Source organism: Camelus bactrianus, chromosome 18 (genome assembly GCF_048773025.1).
Source record: "Camelus bactrianus isolate YW-2024 breed Bactrian camel chromosome 18, ASM4877302v1, whole genome shotgun sequence".
NCBI classification, from domain to species: Eukaryota; Metazoa; Chordata; class Mammalia; order Artiodactyla; family Camelidae; genus Camelus; species Camelus bactrianus.
This window is the reverse complement of record NC_133556.1, coordinates 7,960,278-7,978,884: the sequence shown is the minus strand read 5'-3', so window position 1 is coordinate 7,978,884 and position 18,607 is coordinate 7,960,278. Positions and strand designations below refer to the sequence as shown.

Genomic DNA, 18,607 nt, shown 5'->3' with positions numbered 1-18,607 from the left:
ATTTCCCAGAAGTCCCCAACAGGATTAAGTTCAATTGCCCACAATTGTAACTTGTCTAATAACACATCCTTATTCACCGTCTTCACTTTCCTGTCTCACTTCCCTGTTTCCTACTGATGTCTCCTGGTATCACTTCCAAAATATATTATAGACACTCAAATTTTTTTATCTCAAGAGCTGTTTCTGGGGAAACTCAATCTAAAACATCATGGAAGACCTGGGATCCTGAATTAAGAAGATTGGACCTGGAGCAATAAATGCTTCCTGAACGCCAAATCATAATATGAATGTTAGTTATTTTGACAATCCTTATCTCATTGCACTGTACGAATTGCACTGTGATTACTTGTTGGCATGCTGGTTCTCCCATTAGACCTTGAACATTATTCGCAGATAGTGTCTTATAAACTGCCATCCTCTCCGCATTCTCTCTTGTGACTGTGGGGGAATCTCCCAGCCAGCCTGCACCTAGCTGGGTACATATTGCTACACAGTGATCCAAGAATGCACACATCCCAATCTCTGCCCTCACTTTGAAGATCTAACCCAGCCCAGTGAAATGCCAAATTTCTGCACCTACTATTGGTCACAAATTTCCAAGATTTCTTCTTTTATCATCTCCTTTCTGTCTAAAGAACTTCCTTTAGCCATCCTTTGAAGGCAGGGAGCCAGGACTTTCACCCCCACCAGCAGTAATAAGGTATCTCTTCCTAGTATAAATGGATTACATGTACCAGTCAAAAGGCAAAGGTTGGCAGAATAGATTTTTTTTAATGATCAAACTATATGCTGTCTGTCTATAAGAAACTCACTTGAAATATGATATAGGTAGATTAAAAGCAAAAGGATGGGAAAAAAGATACAGAAAACAACTATTAATCAAAAGGAAGCAGGCCAGGCTATATTAATATCAGATAAAGTAGACTTCAGAGCAAAAAATTTACCAGGGACAGAGAGAGACGTTACTTAATAAACAAAGAGCTCAATCCATCAAGAAGGCATAGCCTCTTAAACAGCAGAGCTGCAGAATGTATGCACCAAACAGCAGAGTTGCAAAATATGTGAAGTAAAAACTGATAGATAGAAATGAAAAGAGAAACAGTCAAATCCAGAGTTATACTTGGGGATCTCAACATCCCTCTATCAACAACTGATAGAACAACTCTACAGAAACGTGGCAAAGATACAGAAGAATCCAGCAGCATCATCAACCAATAGGATCTGACTGACATTTACAAAAGGCTCCACCCACCCATCGACAGTGGAATACACATTTCTCTCAAGTGCCTGAGAAACACATATCAAGGTAGACTACATATTCTGAGCCATAAAACAAACCTCAAATTGAAAAGAGTTGACATCATACAGAGTGTGTCCTTGTACTAGGCAATAGTTTCTTGATACTAAAAGCACAAGCAATCAAAGAAAAAAGAGATAAATTGGACTTTATAAAAATAAAAACTTTTGTGCATCCAGTGGGCACTCACAAGAAAGTCAAAAGACAACCCACGGAGTAGGAGAAAAATATTTGCAGATCATATATCTAATAAGGGTCTAGTATGTAGAATATATAAAGACCCCTTACAATTCAACCATGAAAAGGCCAAGTTGAAGGATTTGAATAGACATTTCACCAAAGAAGACATACAACTGGCCAAAAAGTGCATGAAAAAATGCTCAATATCATTAGTCATAAGGGACACATAAATCAAAACCACGATGAGTGCAGGTAGGTAGGTAGGTAAATCAATCAACCAACAAACCTTGACCTAAAGCTCACACCTTATACAAAAATTAACCCAAAATTCAGCCTAAATTTAAATGTAAATGGAAAACGAGAAAACTTTAAGGAGAAAACAGAAAAAAATGTTTGGGACTTAGGGCTTGGTGCTGAGTTCTTAGGGATAACACCAAAATCATGCACCATGAAAGAAGAAAATCAATAACTTAGACTTCATCAAGGTTAAATCTTTTGCTCTGTGAAAAACCCTGTTAAGGAGATGAAAAGGCAAACTACAGACTGAGAAAAAATATTTGCAAACCACATATCTGACAAAGACCTCATATCCAGAATTTATCTGATAAAGGACTCATATCAAAACTCGGCAGTGAAAACAAATGATCTAACTAGGAAATGGACCAAAAATGTAAGAGACATTTCACCAAAGGGGATGTATGAGTGACAGATAAACACAAGAAAAGACATTGCCGATTAATAGCCATTAAGGAAATGAAAATTAAGATCATAATGAAATGTCACTACACACCCATGAGAACAGCTAAAATAAAAAATAGTGGTGATACCAAATGTGAGCAAAGATGCACAGAAAACTGGATCCTTCATACGTTTATTGGTGGGAATGTAAAATGACACAGTCCCTCTGGAAAAAAGCTTAGCAGTTTCTTTCAAAAACTAAACATACATTTATTCTATGTAGTTGCATTCCTGGATGTTTATTTCAGAGAAATGAAAACCTATATCCACACAAAAACCTATATGTACATGATTGTTCTTAGCAGTTTTATTTGTAATAGCCCCAAGCTGAAAACCTACAAGAGGGTAATGGTTAAATAAACTACAGTACATCAGAACCATGGAATGTTATTTATCAGTGAAAAAGAATGAACTATTGAAACATGCAACAACGTGGGGGTATCTCAGGGGCATTATGTGAAGGTAAAAAAAGCCAGTCTCAAAAGGTCACATACTATGTGATTCCTTTGATAGAACATTCTCTAAAAGACAAAATTATAGAGAAGGAGAGCAGATTACTAGTTGCTAGGGGTTGAGGATGGAAGGTTGCTAGGGAGGGAAGACAAGATTGTAGAGATAACACTGGTCACATCTTTGTGGTGACAGAGTAGTTCTGTATCTTGGTTGTAATGGTGAGTCCACAAATCTACACATGTGGGAAAATGACAGAATGATACAGACACTTTATACCGATGTCAGTTTCCTGGTTTTGATGTTGTATTGTAAGTATGTAAGATGGGACTATTGGGGAAACTGGGTAAAAGGTACACCTGGCCTCTCTATATTATTTTCCTGTGAATGTCTAATTATTTTTAAAAGTTCTTTAGGTTATATACATAGGCATCCTAGCGTCAGTAGGTAGATAATATTCATGTTTATTAATTAATACCTTATGAGAAGACATTGCCAAATATAGATGCATTTCACCTACCCAGCACCAATAGGCTATGAGTGGCTGTACAGAATTTAATTTTCTATATAACATAAGACTTCTCTCTCTAAATAACGTTAAAACATTTCATGGGCATTTTGCCTAAATATATTAACATTGTCCTTGTGTTTTTCCACAAAAAGAAAAACAAAAGGCAGAAATCAATAGCAGAATCAGTCAGCTGCAAATATTGACTCTTTTATTTTCTTGGAAGAAAACTCGGGTTTTATCAAAGGTTTATGAGCAAATCAAAACTTTACTGAAAAAAAAAGGCTCTGGTGGGAAACAGCCTCTCCTCCCCAGCGGACGCATGGAGCATTCTGTTGGATAAATTGTTCAGACTCCACCAAGGGAGGCAGAGCCAAGAGCAGATCAGGATCCGGGCATTTGGGGCTGAAAATTCAGCAGCCGCTCCTGTTGCTGGGCTCTCAGTAAGGAAACATATCTTTGCACCCACGTTTTGTTCGGTTTTGCACAGACTTTCTGGCCTCTTTTGGTGGTGAATCTGTGGAAAAGAGATGCTGGTGGTCAACACTGAGAACTTGTGCCTCCTGGAAGGGATGGAAAGGGAGGGGCAGCCCCTGAGTTCATCTTCTCGCTTTGCTGCACCCCTGTTCCCTCCTCAGACCCTGCCCCCCCCACCTGCTTTCCACTGGAAACCGCACGGCCAGGCCCACCTTCCCAGGAAACATGTTCCCCCAGCTCTAGCCTGAAGCAGGTAACCTGTACCGTTCGTTTGAATACAACAGCTTTACTGAGATATCATCCACACACCGTGTAATTCGCCCACTCAGAGTGTGTAATTATAATTCAGTGGTTTCGGTGTCTCCCGTAGTTGATGCCATCAGCACCACTATCAGTTTTAGACAAAGGAACCTCAGAGGCACTGCGCCACTTCATGTTCATCACATTATCATGCGTGCTTTGCTACGGCTGCTCCTGTGGTTACGGCTCCTGCATTGCCTACCACACCGTGAGCTCAGTGAGACTGGGGGTTATTGTTGACACCTCTGAATCCCTTCTAGCCTTGTGCCTGCTGACGGCACTTGGAAGTGGCGAGAGCCTAGGTCGGGGGTGCCGACAGTGGCCAGCAGTACCTCCCGGGGCTCTCAGGCAAGTCCGGGACACACAGGAGAGAAGCGCCGAAAGAATGGGAGAACAAGAGGGAGGAAGGGCTTCGGGGATGTTCGAACATTCACTTGATGTTGCTATCATTGAGAGGTGGGGTCTGTGTCCCCTCCCCACGGACTTGGGCTAGTCTTAGGGACCAGTCGACCAATAGAGTGTGGCAGAAGGAATGTCATGTGACTTTGTAGCTGAGTCATGGAAGATTGAAGAACTTCTGCCTGGTTCACTGAGTACCTAGCCAGGAGCTCTGGACCTCCTTATAAGGAGTCCTACCACCCCCCAGGCCATCTTGCTGTGAGGAAGCCCGAACTAGCCCGACAGAGAAGTCACACAGAGAGGCCCTGGGCGGGGGGGAGAGAGGCCTCCAGGCCCCAGCCGTTCTGGCTCCAGCACCATCTGTCTACAGCCACACAAAAGACGCCAAGCCAGAACCTTCCGGCCAAGCCCTGCTGGAATCCCAGACCCCTGCAAACCAGGAGAGGTAACAAAGTGATTTTTGTTGGATTAAGCGGCTAAGCTTTGGGTGATTCATTATGCAGCGACAGATAATTGATACAAGCCTTTCACCTTCCTCTTATAAATGAGGAAACTTGACTTGCCCAAGGTCACACATCTTATAAGTGATGAAGCCACTGCTTTGAGCCCAGCTCGGGGCCCTTTGCAGGCTGTTGGTTAAGGGTTGATGTCTTGAAAACTCCAGAAAGCCAACCAAGACACAAAGGAGAAGACCCAGGGCGTCCTGAGCCCCTGAGCACCCCCTCCGTATCTAGGCACTGGAGTGCCTCTTTCCCGCCTCAGCTGTCTCGAAATGCAACATTCAGGGCTGTCCCTGAAGCCCCTTCTCTCTCTTTCTGCACCATTCTCTCACGCTCAGGAGCCCCATGTCCTCGGAGCAGGGACAGCCCCTGACTGTGTATTTGCACTTAAAAATACATCCATTTGATGAACGTTTACTGGGTGCGGGCACAGCATGAAACGCTTTGCATATCCTGACCTCATTTAGTCCTGCGGGGACACTTCCAGCTGTGTATCCTCTCTCCTGCTCCTGACGAGGCTGCCATGACCTGGCTCCCTTCCACCTGCCTGCCTTGCCAGTAACATGTTCATCCTCTTCTCATCTACCTGCTGCTCCCTCTGCCTGGCACATCCCCTCTCCTGCCTGCCTCCTTCACCGGGCCACGCCCACTTATCCTGGGGCCGGGCTCAGTGTAAATGTCACCACCTCCAGGAAGCCCTCCTGACACTAAGTTAGGTCCTCCTGTGACCTGATTAGGGTGGCAGAATATGCTGCCCCCAAATATACTACTTTGGCATAAAGATTCTTTTGCACTAAAGACACTAAAAACAAACAAATCCCCAGCAGGAGCAAGAAGGGTGTTCTGACCTCCCCTTGTCTTCCTGAAAGCGGGAGCTAGAACTCCTATGTGAAAAATGTCCTTGCACCCAGGGAAAGAAATAGTCTTCACGTTTGAGACAGAGAATCAAGACCAGGAGTATTCAGTACAAACAGACCCTGTTATGATAACTCTTACCATCCTTTGGCTTTCCCCACCCCTGTGTGTTTTAATTACTTTCCCACAGTTCCCTCTTTGTTCAAAAGCATGGTTTTGTATAAAAAGCACGTAGGTTTTGCCACTCTGTGGGTCTTCGTCTTGCTACAGGGGCTCCTGTGTTCGTATAAAAATCTGAATGCTTTTCTCCTGTTCATTTGTCTTATGTCCATTTAATTCTCAGGCCCTGCCAGAGCCCCTAAGAGGGTAGAAAGTTTTGCCTTCCTTACAATGACACATGCCCTCCTGTTCTCTCCTGCTGTCTTTTTAAGCACTCATGGCAATTGTGATCATCTATTTCGTGCAAATGTCTTTTAATGCCCCCTTTCTTATGCTAGACGTAAGGTCTAGAAGGGCTGTTTATTCTCTCTTTTATACGCAGCACTTAACACAGTGTCTGGCACATGGTGTGGAAGTGAGGAAACCAAGTTCAGGGTCACACTTGTTAGTGGCCGGGGCAGGGTGACCACCTAAGTCACCAGGTTCCCATCCTGAGGCTTACCCTGGCACTGTGGGGGTCTGCTTGGCACCCACCCAATCATGTGACTGGTAAGGACCCTAAAAACCCAAAGAAGAAATACTCACATCACAGCCTGCTGGGAGCAGCTATTCTGGGTGAATTCGTAGGTACTCACCCACCTCCAGGGAAGGATCTTTTGGCCGTACTGGAAGCAGCAGAACTTGGCCACATCACCAGCACCTAAAAAACCAGGGAGAGGAAGGAACTTGGAGATGTCCCTTTGCTTCCATCCCTAGTCAGCCCGGGAAGGAAGCGGGGCATCTCCGTACGTATGGCAGCTCCGAGATGGACGCTCAGGATAAAAATCAGGAAAAGAGGAGGAGCTGCAGGGAAGCTCTTCATGATGCTGCAAGCTGGGTCCTTCACAGCCTCCTCCCTAACTCCTGTTTCAACCTGATCTTCTTTTATGGGTATGAGCAATCTCTGAAGACAATTCTGGAGAATTTTGTAATTAAACACAAAAGCAAACCTTTTGACCCTACAATGGGGGAGCAACCTGATATCCATGAAAAGAAGGCTGGAAAGTGAGGAAATGTTATCTGGGGAAAGGGGAGATGCCAGTGCACCCACGGGAGATTCCCAGCCAGTGCCATGACCTGAGTCAACAGCTATTTGAAAAGTAAGGCAGAGGAAATGAAATAAGAATTCCAGTGAATTGACTTCAATTACTTTGTGACACAATCGGTCGTCCTAGATAGATTTCTGGCTCTCGGCCAAAGCTTTCTTGGTTTTCTAAATATTGTGTATTTCTTGCTGAGGTCTGGACAGTCTCAGGACAGGAGCATATGGCAGCCTGACCACACAATGGATGCTCACAAGTGATACTCCAGGTATATGCCCTTCCTATGGTCTCACATCAGCTGACACGGGGTGCCAGGGCTGCCTGGAGACACTTAGATGTATCTTATCCAGTTTAGAGAGTCAAACCTGATAGAACATCACAGTCACCTGGAGCCTGGGAAAAAAAATATATTGGCTGTCCCTGTTTTGCACCTCCTGGATCAGGCTCTTTGACAGGGGGACCCAGGAATCTATATTTGAGCCAGATTTGGCTAAAATGGGGGAAGCAAATTTTAGAAAGGGGTAGTGACTTCTGCCAGGAGAGTCTCAGGGGAGAGTCGACTGGAACTTTCAGACCCGTGTTTCATGACCCCTTGCTTGGTCATTCCCACCCCCTTGATATGCCCCATCAGAGCTTTAAAATTTTGAATTTAAGCTTTAAAAAAAGGCCATTATAGAATATTTCAGGGCTAGCTGGCACCTTAAATCTCATCTAGTCCAGCCCTTTGAAACACCCTCTCAGAATCGTCCAGAATGTTTTGACTTCTCCGAGTGATGGGGAACTCACTACTGAACTCGTCTCAACCTAACACAGCTCTGTGACAAAGTTCTTTTAAGCTCTTTTTACAGTTTCCCTGAAATCTATATTCCCATTTTTTTTCTACCTTTACAAAAATGCCCAATTTCTCTTCTCTTCTTTTGGAAGATGAACAAGTTGAGGTTTCAGCAGATTTGAAGACCATGATTTTGTTCGGGTTCCCCTAAAACAGATAAAGGAGGATTCCAGTGCAAGAAGTCATGAGGAGCTGATTCCAGAAGACACCAGGAGGTGGGAGTTGAGGTGGGGAGAGGAGGGCGCCGCTGTGGGGCAGGTGATGGGCAGGTTACAACCACGGGCAGCTGCAGCTCAGTTCCACTGGGGGATTCTGGGAGTTGGAGCGGAATAAGGCTACAGGGTGAGGGAGTAGGGATGTCAACTCCCCAGCTCTCTACGTGTCATTTGTTGAGGGCTGCACCCCACATGCCTGGCTCGTCCAGTGAGCAGGATGAGTGTGCTCTGTGTTCAGAGAAAAGGCCCTAGGGTAGAGTCACAGGTGTCGCCTGTAAGCAGCCTTTGGCTCAAAGAAGTGAGTGATGAGGGCATATGCACGGGGCCCCAACAGCACCTGTTGCAACCATGATCAACCACGTTTCCTCTTCTCTAGGCTAAACTCCCCTGTGCCTTCAATTTGCCCCCACACCATCCTATGTGAAGGCCACCTTCACACACCAGTTTCTACTGTAATGAACAGCTACTGGGTGCTGGGGACCCAAATGTTTCATAAATGGGACACAGTAAGCACTAACCATAAGGGGCTGATGAATAGTTGGTAAATTGGATTATATTAAAACTTGGAACTTTTATTCATTCAAAGATACCAATAAGAGAATGAAAGCAATCTGCAAAGGGGAAGATTTTTGCTGGATTTGTACGAGGTTGAATAGTGTTCCACCCCCCACCCCAAATTCAAAATGCAGAGCTTCAGAATGTGACCTTATTTGGAAAATAGGATCTTTGCAGTTGTAATTAGTTCAGAGGAGATCATGTTGGATTAGAGTGGGCTCCTGTGATATTGTGATTTATATTAATAAATATATATGTGGTCTACATCCCCTGGCACACAGCTTCTAAAACTCTGTGTCATTCTCTAAGCAATAAGAGCAATGAGAGCATCTTTTGATTTGATATTTGGTCTTTCGTCCTCAGTTCTTGAAATAGCTCCGGAGAAAAAAGGTAAAAGGAGTGTCGTTATTCATAACAAGCCCCTTTCAACCACACCTGAGTTTATATTAACGATGTGATTTTTTGAAAAACTCTTGGATGACCACAGGATGGGGCTGGTTGCCAAGGCAGCCAACCATGGGATTGATTAGAGGGCTGGAACTTTCAGCCCCACTCCCCAAGATGGCATGCCTGGAGAGGGCATGGAAGCTCTGGCCCCTCCCCATGTCTTACCCTATGCCTCTTCCATTGGGCTGTTCCTGAGCTGTATCCTTGATAACACATAGGTAATCTAGTAAGTAAATGTAGTTTTCCTGAGTTCTATGAACCACTCTAGTAAATTATCAAGGTGGGGGTCATGGGACCCTCACTGATCTCTAGTTGGTCAGTCAGAAGCACAGGTGTTATTGAACTCAGGTTCGGCTGCTCGTGGCTCAAGAATCCAATACTGAGAGACAAGTGTTGGGTAAAAGGAAAAATAGTTTTATTGAGGAAAGCTGCAATCCTGGGGAGAATGTGGACTCGCGTCCCAAAGAACCAACTCCCCACTCCCCAGGTTTTGCTTGGAGATTATATAGGAAAAAGAGGAAAGGGCTGGGTGCTGGGGAGGGAGTAATCTGTCTTCAGAGATGGTTGTCTCCATCACACGTTCCAAGTAGCTGACATATCTCACTTGTGATGGGAACATTATCTGAGCCATAAATCTCTGGTCAGCTAGTCCTGCTGGTTCCAGCAGGTCTAGGGTCTATGTGCTTGCATTCAGCATACAGTTAACACCTTCCACCTGGTGGGGGTTTCAGTATCTTCAAGCCATCAGAAACAGCTGGAAGGAGATGGCTCAGAATATTATCTGTAGCCTTTGAAGAGGAACTAAAGGTCCTTGACTTTGTTTAATGGCTAAACTAATATTTGTTTTGCTTGACTGTTTTCCTTTCTTTCTGCATTTTCTCATTTCTCTGATTAAATTTATTCTTCAGAACTCAGGGGAGGCCTTGGAGGCTAAAGTTCTTCTACAAACAGGGGCAGGTGGAGGCAGGTGGGTGTGGTGTGGGGTGGGGTGGGGTGTGCTATCTCTCCTGGGAAGGTCCCATAGGGTCTTGCTCAGTTATAAGGTGACAGCCTGGACCTGCGATTGGCGTCTGAAGTAGGGGCAGTCTTGGGGGACTGAACCCTTCGCCAGTGGGATCTGACAGTATCTCCAGGTAGGTAGTGTCAGAATTGAGTTAAACCGTAGGACACTCGGCTGGTGTCTGAGAACTGCTGGCTTTGAGGAAAACCCTGCCACACCTGGAGTAAGAAGTGAAGCACTGAGAGTCAAGTGTTGTAGTGAGTAGACAGGAAACAGAGGGTTTGTTTTGTTTTGTTTTGTTTTGTTTTTCCTTTCAGCTCTAAATCCAATGACTAGTGTCCTTATAAGAAGGCTATGTGAGGGGGGAGGGTATAATTCAAGGGGCAGAGCACATCCTTAACATACATGAGGTCCTGGGTTCAATCCCCAGGACTCCCTCTAAAAATAAAGAAATAAACCTAATTACCTACCCCTCCCAAATAAAAATATTTTTTAAAAAAGCAGTCCATGTGAAGTGACAGAGAGACACACAGGGAAAAAGCCACATGAAGATGGAGGCAGAGGTTGGAATGATGCAGCTACAGCCCAGGAATACCTACGATTGCCAGGATCCCCCTAAAAATAAGAGGGATTACAATAAGAAGGATTCTCCCTAGAACCTTCAGAGGGAGTGCGGCCCTCCCGACCCATTGATTTCAGACCTCTAAACCTCCAGAACCATGAGAAAATAAATTTCTGTTGTTTTAAGCCACCTGGTTTGTCGTTATTTGTCACAGAAGCCCTAAGAGATGAATGCAACATGTATCTGTCAAAGGCATATAAGGACATGTGATCTGTTATCAGAATATACAAAGAACACGATACGTCAACAAAAAAAGACGGACAACCCAATAGAAAAAAAAGTGGCCGAGACTTAAACACTTCACAAAAGAGGAAACCCCCATGATGAATGAAATGGGGTTTGATTGTATTAGTCGTCAGAGAATTGCAAACTTCTATGACTGTGTGATATTACTGACACCCACCAGAATGACTAACAGGAGAGAGCTGGCAAATACTAAACGTTAATGAGAATATGGTGCACTGGAAACTCACATACTGCTGGCAGGAGTGGAAAACTCTTGGCAGGTTTTACTAAAACTGAACACATGCAGACTCTACAATCCAGAAATTTCACTCTTAGATATATACCTATCAGAAATGCGCACCTACATGCACCAAAAGGCATTGTTCGTAATAGCCTCAAGCTGGAGACTGCAAATAGCCATCAACATACAATGGAAAATAAACTGTGGTTTATTAACATAATGCAATACCATACAACAATGAAAATGAATCGTAATTCCATGTAACCATGTGGGTGTATCTTATGACCTAACACTATGGAAAAGAAGCCATGTGTGAAAGCGAAATATTGTAGGATTCCACGGGTATAAAATAGCAAACAAGCAAAATTAACCTATAATGATGAAAGTCAAAATAGGGCTGCCCCTTGGGCATAGTGACTAGAAGGAAGGGAGCTCTGGGGGCTGGTATAGCTGGTTTCTTGACTTACTGGCTAATGGAAATTTTTATTCTCGCAGAAATACATTAAGCTGTCCCCTAAGGATATGTGTATCATATTTCAATAAATTAGTGAAGGGGAAAGAAATGAATTGGTGAATAAAACAAATCACTCTGCAGTTAAGAAAATATTTTATTTGAGTCATCACCTTCTCATTTCTCTCCTTTCTATGACTCCCTCTTTTGTATTCAGAATGTTTCTCATTCTGAAGTAAAGAGTTGTTTGGGTTGGCCCATCTCTTGTTTGCACTGTTTCTGCTTCTTCCTTCTAAACCCTGCCTCTCCCCGACTTAGCAGAGTCCATCCCAAGGGTCTCAGGTCGCCTGCTTGCTCTCCAGAATTTGTCTTTGCTGTCATGGTCTCTGCAATCTGGGGCGCCCCTGAAATTCCAAGTCCAGACCTCTTCTTAGCTTAAATAATTGTATCTGCAAAGACCCGATTTCCCGATCAGGTCACATTCTGAGACTGTGCACTTGGGGGCAGATGTATGACTCAACCTAGTACAGATATATTGCAAAAATCTTCTCTGGGTCTGCAGATTGCTTTTCCACTCTCTTACTGGTGTCCTCTAATGAATACCAGTTTCAAATTTTACTGTAGTCCGATTTATCAATTTTCCCCCTTTATGGTTAGTAACTGCTTTATTTATGAGGCATTAGGGGTCCCTTCAGTTGAGAAGCATGGCTATAGATAGACCTCTCCTGAAACCCCTCCTCTTTGGTATTTGTACACCAGCCCCTCTGGCCAGGGCCTTGAGTGTGTCCTTAATGCCAGCCCATGACTGGTGGCCCTGGATCCTGCTCTTTTCCTCCCAGCCCCTTTCCTATGGCTAAAGCCCCCACCCTCTACCCTCCCACTTGGTGGCTGGGCTCCCCACACATACGTAGAGATTTCTCAAAGCCCCCAACCTGTGTGGTTTCTAAGGTCTGGACTGTCATTGCATTTCCGCTGCTGTGGACACTTTTAGAATCAGGCCTACTGTTCTGTTGTCACGGGCACTGGGCTTTGACAGCCTACCTTGCCTTTTTAGGCCCACCTTCCTTAGCTGAGTTGCTTCTCCCTTGCTCCCCGCTTTAGGGACAAAATTTGGTTCCTCCCAAATTCATATGGTGAAGCCCTAGCCCTCAATGTGACTATATTTGGAAATAGGGTCTTTAAAGAGGTAATTATGGTCAAACAAGGTCATACAGGTGAGGCCCTGACCCAGCAGGACTAGTGTCTCTATAAGAAGAGGAAGAGACACCAGGGAAGTTGTGTGCACAGGAATGAGACCACATGAGGGCAGAAGACAGCCATCTGCAAGCCAAGGAGAGAGGCCTTGGGAGAAACCAGCCCTACCAACACCTTGGGTTTCCAGCCTCCAGAACCATGAGAAAAGGAATGTCTGTTTAAGACACCCAGTCTGCAGTATTTTGTTCCAGCAGCCCAAGCTGAGTAACAGCCTCAAGTGCCAGTGAGTGGGCTTCTCCCTTCCACCTTGGATCTAGGGTTGGGTTCTCCCAGAAGCAGATCCTGAGATAAGGAGTTGAGTGTAAACACAGCATATTTGGGTGGAGATTGCAGGAAATACCAGCAGGGGTGTGGAGGGATGAGACAGGGCCGGGAGGGCAGCCGATAAGGGAAGGATGCTTTATCAAGCATGTTCCCATGGTGGGCACCTGGGGTCCCGTGGAAAGCTCTGGACAAGAACCAGAGTCATTGCAACTGACAGCAAGGAAGCTGCATCGTTCAACCTCCACCTCACATGGCTGTGGCTGTGTGTGCTTGGGCAGGCCTTGCACTTGGGCCAAGATGGAGCCCTGGGGTGGAGGTCTCAGGTGCACGTGGGTGGTGGATGGAAGAAATGGTGAGAATGGGAGGGTGGGTGCTGAAGAATGTGGGCTCTGCACTCTGAGTGTCTGCCACCAAATATTCTTCCGCTGGGGGCAGAAAGTCCCATTCAGTGTCTGCAAAGACATCTCCCTCTGTGCCTGTGACCATGTCACCAGCTCATGGAAGCCCTCCTCCATCCTCCCTTCCAAGCTGGACCAGGCAGCCCTCCCCCAGTTCCCAGAGGACACTGTCCAGCATTGAATCACATAGCTCTGGCAGTGACCTGTGTCTCTCTACGGACTGATAAATCATGCAGGACCCTGTACATCAGCAACCAACCCTCAGGGCTGCCTGACTGCCAGGCACCGTCCTGCAGTGCCTCACTTGTGTGCACTCCCAACACAGCCCTACACGGCAGATCTATTACTACATAGTCTCTCTCTGCAGATGAGGAAACTGAGGCACATCTGTAAATGGCAAATGCAGGGAAACTGGCTCTAAATCTCACCCTCTCATCTCCAGGCTCAAGGCGCAGATCTGGGTTTGGTGGAGGCTAATGCTTATACAGTTTGTGGCCCCTCTTTTAAAAAAAGACACAGCTACCAAATGAGGTTCAGGGCTTTGGAAGGGACCCTGCAAATGAGAGTCCCTGAGATCAAAGCTCCAGCGCTTTGTGGCAAATCCCCTCTGACCCCGCTCTCCTGCCTCCTATAAAGAGTGCGTATCAGGCATTTTCTTCTTTGTCCTAAACATGATGGGGAGACATTAAGGAATTTTAAGCAGGGGATAAGATTAGAGGAGAGCCTTATAAAGACTCCCTGGCTGTTGTAAGAAGGATGAACTAGATGGGGACAAGGGACGACCTGAAAGAAGTAAGAAGCTTCCTTGTTTGTCTTAATAAGGCTTCAGCACAGAGTCTGGAACCCGTTTATTTCATGAATGTTTGTTGAGTTCTTACCAGGTGCCCGGCCCTGTCCAAGGCTCTGGAGGACCTATGGGGCTAGGTCTTGTCCAAGGTGGACAAGACCTAGCCCCATCCTTACCAAAGCCGAATAAATGGATGAAAACGCCCTGTCTGCTGTCTCAGTGGGACCTCAATCAGGGAGAAAGGAGAGGCCAGAAGGAGGCACAGGGTGTTAGGAGGGTTTTCCCAGGGCTGAGCAGCTCCACGCTGAAGGCGGGCAGTGTCCTAGTTTGGGTCTAATAGAAGCAGTGTGGAATCAAGAAAAGAAAACATATTTCCAGGAATCAGAAAAAGACAAACTCTTTGTTTGTTTGCTTGTTACTAATTATTCCGTCTATCCTCATGGTAGTTCTATGAGGGAGGTTTTCTTTCCCTCCCTTTTCATCCAAGGAAACTGACTGAGGCTCAGAGAGGGGAGGTTATTGGCTCAAAGTCACACAGCAGGTCCAAAGTTCAAAGCCAAATCTATCTCATGCCTGTGGTTTGTCCTACCTTGGAGTGTCTTAGGGTCCTGTCCGCTGGACCCTACCCTGAAAAAGAGCCTCAAGGTTAACTTGCTTCAGGCTCTGTCCTGGAGCCAAACTACTCTGCAATTAAGCAAGGAAATAAAAGCAAAGAGCGAATAAGGCCTGGGTAGTTAAGGGGGTGCACCTGTCAGGCGGTGAGAGCTGGCCGGCTTTCAAGGAGCCAGTTTAGAAAGTCTCGGTCTCACCATTCACAACATCCACGACATAAAACAACCCGCTGGTTGCCTGGGATTCATGCAGCTCTTCCCAATTCTGAGTCCTGAGAGAAGTTTCCCAGATGACTCTCAGAAAATGGTCATCTGGCAACATCGCGATGGGGCCAGACCGCAGCATCCTGACAAGACATGCAAGTTCCGTAGGGCTGGTCCTTATTCACAGTTAGGAAGCCAGGAGAAGAATGCAGAGATTTCCAGGGAAAGCCAGTCACAGGAATTTTTTTCCCCTGGAATCAAGAGATGTAGACGCCAAAAAAGACTTATATGAAAGTGGTTATTATTCATGGCCAAGAAGAAGAGGCAAAGCCAGAGGCGGGACTGGGTAGGAGTCGAGGCAGGGAGGGTGCCTGGAGTCCTCTCACTGCCTTGTTCGGGCTGAGCTTTGGAAGGGTGTGAGTCTGCCCAACCCCCGCGTGGTCAGCAACAGAATAATTTCCCCTGAGGCTTGCCCATGTCCCAGGAGGAATGCTGGGTGGAAAGACCCAGGCACGTAGCATTAGGAGGGCGAAAGCTTCGTGTGTGCTGAAGGGGTTTCCTGGAAATGGACAGGCCTGTAATTCTGGGAAATTAGATAACTACCCTTTTAACAAAGAGATTCTACCAAAGAGAAGGACATAGAATTCTTCAGAACAAATAGCTTTGCAGGGGTGGAGACCTAGATCTGAAGCAGAATTCCTGACTGCAAAGCATTTCCCTTTGCCAAACAAGCCTCTTTCCAATAAACTCTCCCAGCATGTCTGTTCCCAAGAAGGAAACAGGAATGGGAAAGAAGAAAGAGGCTTTGTCTAGGAAGATATGGATTGCTGGAGGACAGCTGTGCAGGGACTCCCTTTGTCATGTGGCTGTCCTCTCAACAGATGGATGGAGCCTTGTTGAACTCAGTAGGAAGGCTGGCTGGTGGGACAGAGGAGAAAAACCCAGGAAGGAGGCAAGGAAAGAGAAGAAGTAGGAAGGAAGGAGAAGGGAGAAGCTGAAGCTCTGAGAAGTTCAAAAATTTTGAGCAATGTAAGACTTTATGATGTGGATTGGAAAAATTAATATTGTTAAAATGACCATACTACCCAAGGCAGTCTACAGGTTCAGTGCAATCCCTACCAAAATACCAAGGACATTTTCCACAGAACTAGAACAAATAATTTTAAAATTTGTTTGGAAACACCAAAGACCTTAAATAGCCAAAACAATCTTGAGAAAAAAAGAACTGAGCTGGAAGAATCATGCTCCCCAACTTCAGACTATACTACAAAGCTACAGTCATCAAAATACGGTGGTGCTGGCACAAAACAGATACATAGATCAATGAAATAGAATTGACAGCCCAGAAATAAACCCACACATGATGGTCAATTAACCTATGACAAAGGAGGCAGGAATGTACAATGGAGAAAAGACAGTCTCTTCAATAAGTGGTGCTGGGAAAACTGGACAGCTACATGTAAAAGAATGAAATTGGAACACTCTCTAACACCACATATGAAAATAAACTCAAAATGAATCAAGGACCTACATATAAGACCAGAAACAATAAAACTCCCAGAAGAAAACATAGGTGGAAATCTCTGACACAAATCTTAACAATATTTTTTTGGACCTGTCTAAAATTAAAGAAAATTAAAACAAAAGAAAATTAAAACAAAAACAAACTAATTAAACTTAACAGCAACAAATAAAACAAACAAACAAAAAGCAGAACAAAATAAAAACTTTAAAAGCTTTTGCACAGCAAGACACTGACAAAATGAAAAGTCAACACACAGAATGAGAGAAAATATTTGCAAATGATGTGACTGACAAAGGGTTAATATCCAAAATATATAAACAGTCCATACAACTCAACATCAAAAAACAACACAATTTTTAAAATGGGCAGAAGACTTGAACAGACATTTTTCCAAAGAAGACACACAGATGGCAAACAGGACATGAAAAGATGCTCAGCATTATTAATCATCAGAGAAATGAGAATTAAAACCACAATGAGATATCACCTCACACCTGTCAGAATGTGTATCATCAGAAAGACCACAAATAACAAATGTTGGCAAGGATGTGGGGAAAATGGAACCCTTGTACTCTGTTGGTGGAACTGTAAATTGGTGCAGCCACTGTGGAACACAGCATGGAGGTCTCTCAAATAACTGAAAATAGAATCACCACATGACCCAGAAATTCCACTTCTGAGTATGTATCTGAAAAAAACTAAGACACTAATTTAAAAAGATACATGCACCCCAATATTCATAGCAGCATTACCTATGATTGCCAAGACATGGAAGCAACCTAAGTGCCCATCAACAGATGACTGGATAAGGAAGATGTATATATATGTACAATGGAATACTACTCAGCCATAAAAAGAATGAAAATTTTGCCATTTGCAACAATATGGATAGAGTTGGAGGGTATAATACTCAGCCAAATAAGTCAAACAGAAAGACAAATACTGTATGATATCACTTGTATGTAGAATTTAAAAAATAAAACAGACTAGTGAATATAACAAAAAAGAAACAGACTCACAGATACAGAGAACAAACTGGTTACTGGTGGGGAGAAGGAAAGGGGAAGGGGCCAGACAGGAGTAAGGAGTTAAGAGGTACAAACTACTATGTGTAAAATAAATAAGCTACAAATATATGTTGTACAACACAGGGAATATAGCTAACATTTTGTAATGCCTATAAATGGAATATAACCTTTAAAATTTGTGAGTCACTACGTTGGACACCTGAAACTTATATAGTATTGTACATCAACTATGTGCCAATAAAAAAAAAGATTTTATGATGCCCCCACCTTTATTTTGCTGCTCTAGCTGCCACCTGGGAGGAGAGGCGACTAAGATCAGAACTCTGCCCGTCAGCTCCCCTTGCCCCCAGCCAAGGGGTCCCAAGTCACTTAGCCTAGCTCGGCATTTCCCAGCTGGCCCCCTCCAGCAGGATGAGACCCAAGGCCCCTCTCTACTCTCTAATCTCTTGTTTACCAGAGTGGAAGATGAAGTCTGTCAACCTGGCTGGGCATCACAGTCACCTGGACCACTTTATTTTTTCATTGTGATATAATTGATATATAAAATGGTATTCATTTTAGGTGCACAACATCATGATCTGATACATATGTACATTGCAAAATGGTCACCACAATAAATTAACACCCATCATCACAGATAGCTATAATTATTTTTCTTGTGATGAGAACTTTTAAGATCTATTCTCTTAGCGACTTTCAAATACACAATAAAGTATTGTTAACTATAGCCACCACGCGGTGCATTAGACCCCCAGGACTTAATCACCTTATAATTGGATATTTGTCATTTTTGACCACCTTCACCCGTATTGCCCACCCCCACCCCCTGCCTCTGGCAACCACCAGTCAGTTATCTGTACCTAGAAGTCTGGGTTTTTGTTTTTGTTTTATTGTGTTTTAGATTCCACATAAAAGTGAGATCAGACGGCATTTGTCTTTCTCTGACTGCCTTCACTTAGCATAAAGCCCTCAAGTTCCATCCACGTTGTCATAAATGGCAAGA

The 18,607-nt window shown here is 44.4% G+C and overlaps 1 protein-coding gene across 1 annotated transcript; it reads right to left on the bottom strand.

Annotated features, from left to right (window-relative positions):
• Positions 1-3,419: 3,419 nt before the first annotated feature.
• CCL26 (C-C motif chemokine ligand 26) lies at positions 3,420-6,725 on the bottom strand. Its single transcript, XM_045508258.2, has 3 exons — positions 6,653-6,725; positions 6,449-6,563; positions 3,420-3,690 (listed from the first exon to the last, which is right to left on the bottom strand). Exons 1-3 carry the CDS (start codon positions 6,723-6,725, stop codon positions 3,558-3,560), a joined length of 321 nt encoding a protein of 106 aa, XP_045364214.1. The 3' UTR covers positions 3,420-3,557.
• Positions 6,726-18,607: the final 11,882 nt, after the last annotated feature.